General features: G+C 39.5%; 1 protein-coding gene across 1 annotated transcript; it reads right to left on the bottom strand.

Moving 5' to 3' along the window:
* Positions 1-7,792: 7,792 nt before the first annotated feature.
* On the bottom strand, positions 7,793-8,866 carry LOC140940763 (adenosine receptor A3-like). The gene is made up of 2 exons (XM_073389725.1): positions 8,076-8,866; positions 7,793-8,043 (listed from the first exon to the last, which is right to left on the bottom strand). Exons 1-2 carry the CDS (start codon positions 8,750-8,752, stop codon positions 7,881-7,883), a joined length of 840 nt encoding a protein of 279 aa, XP_073245826.1. The 5' UTR covers positions 8,753-8,866; the 3' UTR covers positions 7,793-7,880.
* Positions 8,867-9,582: the final 716 nt, after the last annotated feature.

Here is a 9,582-nt window from a genome sequence, read left to right as displayed (position 1 = left end):
CTCTTTACGCGCGCCTGTGCCATATTTCAACTTCAATTAAGCTCTCGCATGCAGAGGACGTTGAAGACCTTTTGTAAAGCTACTCTTTTACAGAAAGTCTTCTATGTCCTCAATGTCCACCATATCATTGACTGTAAAACTGGTTTGTGTCTTTATTGGAGGTGGCGGCCTGGGTAAGCGTGACGCTCTGCACCAGGTGGAAGGTACCTCTTCCTTTTCATCAAGCTTTCGAAACCGAGGATTCACGTAGATCTCCAGGATTCTTTTGGGAGTTTTAGGACTTTTAACCTCGCGCTGAACCAAAAACTGTTCCTGATCTGCATTTGTTAAGTCTTCATTGTCTACAGAGTTTAGCATATAACAGTATAGTATTATTAAATGTTTAACGTTAAACTACGATCTCTGTGTTTTTGTTAGCTTTTCGTCCTTGACCGTCGTAAAATAACATTTCGACTGCGTTGGACTAATAGACTTAAAAAGAAATATTTTGCTGAACTATTTTATTTACAAACTGTAAATATTGGAGGTTCCAAGAAAGCATGATGGGGAAGATGAACACAAAGTGAGGCGCTGTTGTTTTCGCCTTCCGGGAAAATTGGTGGTTGTCATGATCGTCACTAGAAAATATATATATATTATAATCGTCATTATTATTTTCCAAATCTGATTGTAGCGGACTAATAACACGAAATAGAAGGAGTCTGGTTTCGATGGTTTCAGGCTGCGAGCCAAGGAAAAAGCCGCTCCTCATTAGCTCGGTACTGATATTCAGTATACTTGTGAGAAAGAGTAAAGAAAAGGAAGAGATAAATTGCAATCCTCCATGACACAATTTAAACATACCTTCACTCGAAGAATCTGTTATGTTAATTTTGCCAGTATTTCTCCATATAACGCCGAGGCAATATCCTTCCCCTCCCCTCCCTGGGGGACGTTCATTAGGAAGTGGGCCCCAGTGAGCTGGGTAACGGGGAATTTTGGCCGTTACCGGTCGTTCGAGGATTTGCTTGATCACTTCCGGTTCTTCCTCGTCGTCCCAGCCTTCAAAGTCGTTCTCCATTTCTTGCTGTTTCATCTGTTTAAGTTTTTGCTTCGCAAGAAATTCTTCCACCATTTGCTCATTATGCGTTTTGATTGAAGGTAGGCAAGGTTTGCCCCCATTAAATGTCGCTTTACTAACGCTGTTATCAGTAGATAAACCTTCTGCACTATTTGCAAGTACCATGGATTGCTGGAGATCCTTTGACAATTTCATGAAACCCCTAGCTGGGATATATAATAAAGGGCGTGGGCAATCGGTCGCACTGCTTGGAGTCTTTTCCAGAACGACTTGCTTTTGATTCTTGAAATCGCGTATGGAAGGGAGAGCTCTGACGGAACTTTCCGTGTTTTGTGCCGAGGAATTACTCCATTCGTGCGGACTAACCTTTCTTTCAGGTCTAATGTCCATTTTCGCAAGTCTCTGACTCTCAGGATCGTGTATCAAAGGCAATTTACCAATCTCAGTACAACCCACAACTTCTCGTTTTACATTAATTGTTGTTGGATTCTGAACTTTGGAATCGTCAGGTACTACTCTTTGCTTGCATTCTTTCTTTCGAGCTACCACATCAATGTGTTTGGTGTCGTGCGGTCCACTTTCATCTAGTTTTAAAGAGTCATCCTCACTCTTTATCAAGTTTTCAGAAATCTTTTTAAATATCCTTTTCGTAGGGAATGGCTGGGAATAATGATCTGTTACCAACGATGGTAGGTCAGGAAGCCTACTTTTCCTCCCTAGTTCTTCATATACACCAAACATATCTGAATCCTCTGAAAAATTCGCATTGTCTTTACGGGTAAAAATAGAGTCTTCTACTCTGTCTTGCTTTTTCGGTTGTGTTTTCTGTGAATCATTGTCATTTTCTTTTAAGGGCAGCTCTTTCAAGGTTTCTTTGTAAAAACTACTGTTCAGTGGAGACAGACGCGTGACTTCATTTTCTGGTGAAGTAGCTCTATTAAAACTTTTATCCCTCATTGTGTAAACTTTTTCACAAGCCTTCAGCCGTGAAGATCCCCGTTTTTCATCTTCTCCATCGGTAAGCGCAGTTTTACTACTAATCGTTAGTCCTTGTTTTTCTCTTTTGTCTAAAGCAAGAGTTTCCTCATCCACACCTATACTTGCATAAGGCACAATTGTCTCACTGCGAGCCTTTTTCTGAATCTTTTTCTCCTTCTGCACCAAGGCTTGCTCCGTTGGTGAAATTTTCTCGGCGTCACTGGCCAGGTCATCCAATGGCGCTGGTGCTACTTTATTGCCGTGTCTCTTTATCCACTTTCCAAGAGCTGTACCTGGCCTCAGCCCTCCTTTTCCATTCTTCATTGTTCCACGTTCTCCTCCTTTTTCACTGACAAACCTATTGTTATCTTCATAAAAGATCTTCACTCCTTGTGCTGGAACAGTTTGCTCTTTCGTGTTTTTAACTTGCTCTGCTTGGCAAATCGCGTACTCTTTGCAGCTTCCATCTTTGCCATTTTTTGACTTGAGCTTAACTATAGGCACCTTCAGACGGGACTTCCTCCCATTTCTGTTGCCGATGGCTTCTTCTTTTGACGCGGGCTCTATAGTAGATGCCTCAGCTCTCTCTTTAACAGCAGTAGTCTTCCTAAACGACATTCTTTTAAACGCAGATAGTTGATTTACCTCAACAAATGACTTTCCCGCATTAGAAAAAATATCTGGAAGATTGGCTTTGTTTGTCAAATCTTTACATTGCTTTAAGCCCTTACGATCCTTGGTCTGATTCTTGTGCTGTTTACCTGGTGACAGCAGCCTACTGCCGTGCAAACTTGGTAAATTGGCTTTGTTTTTGGAATCACCTTCCATCTTGCTATCCACACCTGCTGGCGTGTCTTTCCCAACAGCCTCGCTGAGATCACCGTGAAGAGTTTCACTTGACATGGGAATAACAGATGGAGGCAAAACAGCAGTACTAGTCAGTCCATCGTCAAAGCTCATGTTCGCTGATCGTTTCGAAGGTCCACATCTGAGAGGTTCAATTTCGCGTACCTCCCCTCGGAGTGTATCCAATCCTCGCTCGGTAAAAGAGCAAGCCTTCGTTCTGTTCATCTTGTTCTCGCCTGAGGGTGCGGTATCCTCGAGACCTCCATTAGCGGAGTTGAATCCGCTGTCAAAAGAATCTTTCCGGAAGCTGGCAGAAGCTCTCGGAAAAGAATCATTAAATACTCTAGCACTCGAAAGGCTAGTTCTGTTGGAGTTTCTATTTCTTTTAGATGGTGCCACGGCATTTTGTATAAAACCAATGAAAGTAACAATTTTATCCATACCTTGTTTAAAAACTTTGTAAACTTAGACATGGGTCATGACCACGCTAGTTTGTGGAAAAATTTCTCTTCCTTATGCTCGAATTGTCTTCTTACATCATAATGTGTTTAACGTGCGTACTATTCTCATAGCAATTTTGTAACTGATAAATTGACTTTAGAATATTAGAAGCTAACTCGACGGCATCGGTTAACACTAAACAGCGAAATATAGTAAACAAGGTGGTTTTTCTGCCCGTGCAAAAAAAAAGAAGCTGGAAGAAAAAAAAGTTTGAGACGGATGATAATTTTCGTTAGAGAATTCGTTTGCGCGAGTAAGCAAATGCAATGCTCGGTCCCAGCTCTCCTCCTTTCAAGATGCATTCACAAAGTTTTTCAATACATATCAAGGGATCATGATCTCTTGTGCATACCTAATAGTAATTCGGCTACTAAGTATGTCATGAGCCGATTATCAGCTCCTGAATATGCGCACAAAAAGAAAGCAGGTCAAAATAACAATTTAATAAAACAGAAAGTAGATATCTCCGAATCAATGTTTTTATCGTGCAACTAGTGCGATCAAACAGTTCATTTAAGTGGCTGACAGCCATCGACAGTCGGAAATGGTTACATATGGCGCGCGCTTCTACAGAATGATATGTGCGCATTAAGAATGCGCAAAGATAATTACCACTTTGTACCTTTACACAAAGTAAGCTGAAATAATTCTACAAACAGTTAAAAGTGTTTACTAAAAGAATCAATGATTATGAAGCGCCATAGTCTCTGTGTAACCAAGGTACTGAATTGACGATGTTGGAGCTTTATTCACGAAGCACCTGACCGAGAGATCCATAATGATGAGAATCTCTTGAGAAATTTGAATAGCTTTGAAAGAAAAAACAACAGCAGAAACAACTTTAAACACTTAACATTAAAAAAAATAATTACATTTTCTAATTCAAGTGACCTTCATCAAAAAAACTTGACCAAAAAAATGAAGTTCAAGCAAGAGCATAGAAATATGCACGACAGCGTGTGTACCTCAAAGCGAATAAGATAACAGCTGAGTCGGGATTATTGCCCCCCCCCCCCCCCCCCCCAAAATGGAGAGAATTGTACGGCATCTTGCAGCCATCACCCTCCCTGGATGGACTCTTTTACATCATACGCTTATATTGCATATAGACATCACGTCTGTCCCTCAGAATTTTTTTTGTTTTTAACCACAAAAACAAGAGAAAATTTCAGAACAAAACAGAATTTCAGTTCGGGTATGGGTAATTTGTCATTGTTGAGTTCCATGTTTTCTACCAGCCAATTTTGAAAAGAAAAATCTGATCGTCTTTCTACAAATTCTTTGCAAAGCTTCAAAATTAAAATTCCAATTTGGATCTCGTAGCCTTTTCTATGTAATCAAGAGATGATACCTCTCTTGTCGAAATGGGCTTTTTTTCGCCTTTGAGGTTTCAAAGCGGCGCTAAACATAACGAGAAAAACACGGGGGTATGTAAATTCCAGCTGGCGGGAAAGTTATCTGAAACATTTCCAGCTAATTATGCCAAGGGATGGATAAATTAAAAACTGTTAGGCCAATAGTCTAGAATATTATTGCGTTAACGAGAGACGGGTCACAAGTTCACTACAACTCAAGGTGTATTTTTAAGATTCCTGTACGTGTCTTGCATCATGCTCAAGATTATGATGTTAGGGAGCAATCGTTGATTACGTCCCAGGGGAAGAGGGGACCAGGGTTTTTCAAAAAGTTGTGGTGTGTAAAACTTCAAAATTGAACCCCCCCCCCCCTCCCCTTTGGCTATAATAGTTTTTAAAATGAACCCCCCTCCCCTACGTCTCCTAGACCTAGTTTAAAAATAAGCCGGTTATTTCTCCTTCTTTACTTGGACTTTGACTTCATAAGCAATGGGATACCGGTAGTTTGGTTAGGTGGAGATAGTTGATAGGATCCTGGGGCAAACTTGGTTATATAGCATTCAATATGGCGGCTGCAAATCTAGCAAAGATTTATGTGGGGTAGGGTAGTAAGTTGAGAGCGTCTCTAAACCGGCACCAAAAAAGGCGTGAAGCTCGAGGAAAGTCAATGAAAGGGAAGAATTTAAGATCCTTACTCTAGTGTCTTGGGATAAAATTTTCAGTTATAGCCAGAGTATGTTGTGCAGATGTCAAGAGAAGGGAAACAAAAGAATTGTACAGCTTGAGGTCTCCGTTTTGTTGCCGGCAGAGAAATCAAAGAAACGTCAACGAGATTTTTTTGTCTTCTTTGGAAAGGAAGCTTGGATTTTCCTAATTTTAATATTGTTAAACAACTCAGTTACATAGAATGGAAATCCTGTGTCTCTCAAATTCGACCAGGCCGCTTTCAATTTCAGTGTACGTTTTATAAATTGACATCCCAAAATTCTGCCTGTTCAAAAATTGTACCCCTCTACAACGCCCCCGTGCTGTTTTTAACTGGTTTGACATGTTTTCTTGATATTTCGAGGTCAATATATCAGTTTTTGTGTGTGATAGCAATGGCGGAAGAGGAAAAATAAAACAAATAAAGAGGAGCGTAATAACTGTACTTGGGAGGAGAGGAAGGGGACTGGGGTAAGAAAAAATTCTGTTTGGTGCTAGAAAGAGCTAAAAAGAATCAGTGAACCGCAAGTGGAACCATTTGTTGGACATTGAAGGGGCGGGAAATAGAAAGTGCATGATTACGTTACGTCTCGGTGATTTACAAACATTTATTGAGACTCCCTTTACAGGGCTTTTCAGTCACAATACGCTAACCATTTAAAACTTACTATTTATAAGAAAAAAAGAATAAATGATTAACTAATTTATTATTAAAAAAGATGAAAGTAACTTTAAGAACATATTTGTAAGTCTCTTTTTAAAAATTCGACAATCTGCTACTTCCTTCATGTCTTTAGGTAGTTTGTTCCAAGAAGTAGCCCCTCTAAAGGCGGAAGATTGCGGCCCAGTTTTCAATCTGTATCTCGGTAGATTCAAATCTTTTCGTATTGCATGTTTCTATCGTAAAGAGCTAGTCTTGGTGTAAAGTTTTGACCAAGATAGTATGGTTCTCGACTGTTTAGGTACTTACGAGCCATGACGGAACAATTAAAAGTACTTCATCAGCAGTAGCTAGGAATCCATCTAAGTGACTTCAAGCCTTCAGAAATATGATTATACTTCCTGAAGCCAAGAACTACCCTGTCAGCAAAGTTCTGAACCAATTGCAGTATATTTAACTTGTTTTAGAGGTATTGACCCACAAGGTGGAAAAATAATACAATTTACTGAAAAAACAAAAGCGTTAATGTAAAAGTAGCGTCTTCCTATCAAGAAGGTGCTGTTGATCCTAATTAATCTATGTCAAGAGATCATAATATGATCGCTTGTCTATGCATACAATCTGCGACCGTTTTGGTGACGTTTTATGAGGTAGGGATGATTCAATTACTACTTCCATATCTTTGGCCACAGATGCCCAGTAATTTAACCGGCGGAAAAGATGGCGGGCTTCTCGTAATCTTCGGGACTCTAATAACCAAGAGCTTAGTCTTGTCAGGGTTGATGACTAGGGAGTTCGTCCAGTACCATCTTGCTATTGACAAAGGATCCTTATTTAATGCAATAACCAGGAAAATTTTATTATATAATCCACATGAACTATTGCTTGGGATTGATAGAAGATCATTTACATACAGTTTAAATAGAAACGGTTCGAGAATAGAGCCTTGCGGTACATAAACAGGCCCCGAAGAGGGTTGGTCATGTTAACAACTTGGTTTTGTTGTTTTAACAACGAAACCAAGTTTCAACCAAGTAACTTCCAAACCAGTTGTACAATGAAGAGCATTGGACACCGCTATACCCTGAAGTTTTGACAGCATCAGATCGTAACGTATGCTACCGAACACCTTAGACATGGCTACACATGTCCAAAAGAACGATCACGGATTCCTTTTTCTCGTCCATGTTCTTTCGAATTTCATCTGTGAATTAAAATAGAGCAGTTTCCGTCGAGTGAAATCTCCTATTTCCACTTTGTAGTCTTAAAGTTTTCTCATTTTGGTCTATAAGGTAACAAACTCTAAGATTCTTCTGCCCTTTCGCAAACCTTGGACATGATGGGAAGAAGAGATATCGCGCGGGTAAAGCATTTCACGTCACAGGCGAGTTAGCGCTAATTCCTTCGAGAACATGAATCAACCAATGAATACTTTTCATAGTGTTTAGTCAACCAATCAAAAACGAAGATACTTATTGACCGAGAGATAACTAGAAAATCTGTCAAATAAGCTAACCACTTAAAAAAATAGCACATCATCTTATCTTAAAGAGATCTCCTTGCATTTCGGTTCGTGAGATGATTAAAAGACAAAAGGCCATGACGTCATCGGTGTTAATGAATTCCACTGCAGGTTATATTAATGAGATTCCACCGCCGAAAAAAAAAAGGGAGTCGCCGGTCCCTACTGTACTACCCCGCAATGGAAATTTTAAGGGAGTTAAGCCAAACCCCCAAAGTTGTTATTCTACGCTGTTCCGTACAGGATTTTTTCTCAGTTGTGTGGATATGGTAATATGTTTCTCAGTATTTCCATGATAGCATGTCGAACATGTTTCATCTTCCAGGAGTAGATCAGAGGATTGAGAGATGAATTGAGGTAGGTCAGCATTTCAGTATAAAGTTCAAGGTTCGTTAGCACCGTATGTGGTCCAATGCTTAGGTAGATAATCATGCAACACGGAGTGGCAGACAACAAATCAGAAACACAACATACACGTAGAATGTACCAACTGCAGCTTTTCTCTCCCTCTCAGCATTTCCCATATCTGTTCCATTATTCTGTGCTAGCTGTTCCTGCAAGACATGAATTTGATTGCTGTGGTGACGTACAGTTAAGTAAATCTTGAAATAAAACCAGGCTGTAGTTAGGTAACAAACACTATCAACAGTTATTACAATAAAGGCTTCAACATTCGGAGTCCTTCCTATAAGTATCGTCAGAATCGCACTTAAGATCCAAATGAAGATCACTACAGCAACAACGCGCTTGTGAGTCACGAGTTCTTGGTACCTGAGGTGAAGATGAATGGCCAAGAATCTGTCTGCGGCTAAAGCCACAACACCAAAGAATGAGGCATAGGTGAAAAAATATGCCGTGTTTCCCCAAAGGTCTGATACAATCTCAAAAGTTGAATTTTGAGTGTTTTCTTGTTTCAGCATGACAAGATATGCAACGTACAAAGGTTGAACCAGTAAACCAACACCCAGATCAGCTACAGCCAGACTCATCAGCAATGTTTTTACGGCTCTTGGTATCGTCAATGGTTTTCTCAGAGCTAGTATTGTTACAATGTTAAATGTTATGGCGGTAAAACCGAAGAATGCGTTAAAAACGCAGTTAGCGATGATTGAAGCTTGCATCATGGCATATATTGCTCATTACCTTTCAAAACTCTGCCTCCAGCATCTCTTTAGTTGATAGTATGGTTCCATTTTCACGTATGATGTTCACATTTTTCTTTTCTTTTTTACATTTATGCAACCGAAATAAAAGGCCTAATGTCATGACAGACATTGATCCTTATCGAGAGTTATCTGTATGACGTTACCTGTTAAGTAATGGAATTTTGGCTGCTTAAAAAGTATTTTTCAAACTAAATATTACCGTGCAGGATTTATAGAACTCCAAAAACTGCTGTTTCGAACGAGCAACGGCAATATCAAAAGGTTATTACGTGACGAATAGTCTTCTTTATCTGAAGGAAATCCGGCTTCATTTTTCAAATTATATTTGTTTTATAAGGTGGCATTATTCTTCAGCTCAGTCAGGAGAGCGATATTAGTATTATTGTTCGTGAATAATTAATGTACTTGGGAAAAAGGGAACGGGAAAAAAAATGTTTGGTATTACTTCTGGGAAAAGTGTTCGGCAAGTGATATGTGTTGTAATTGAAAACTTGTCAGGACATATGTTTCAATTAAGTAAGTTAGAAGTGAGGATGAAAAATACGTACGTCTACGTTTGAAAACGTTTCTCGCACTCTCTCTTATTTGGCTACATAAATTGTTAATCTTCCGAAAGGTTGCGCGAAACATTGCAGTTATTAATAAGGACATCAACACACATTATGTCGAACTAGCTTGTTGTCTTTTAATTGCCTTCAGAGCTCAATTATTTTGCCATGACAAATTTCACGACAGCTCTTCCAGGTAGGACTTGATAATACTAGCTGTTGATAATAGCAATAATTGAA

This window comes from Porites lutea, chromosome 6 (assembly GCF_958299795.1).
Source record: "Porites lutea chromosome 6, jaPorLute2.1, whole genome shotgun sequence".
Lineage (NCBI taxonomy): Eukaryota > Metazoa > Cnidaria > Anthozoa > Scleractinia > Poritidae > Porites > Porites lutea.
Note: the sequence above shows the minus strand (reverse complement) of the source record. Positions and strands in the feature narration are given on the sequence as shown.

Excerpts from the sequence above, each read along its gene's own strand:
- LOC140940763 (XM_073389725.1), bottom strand. The coding sequence starts at position 8,752 with ATGATGCAAGCTTCAATCATCGCTAACTGCGTTTTTAACGCATTCTTC. Across the intron at positions 8,044-8,075 it reads GTGTTTCTGATTTGTTGTCT|CATTGGACCACATACGGTGC; the intron begins GCCACTCCGTGT and ends TATCTACCTAAG.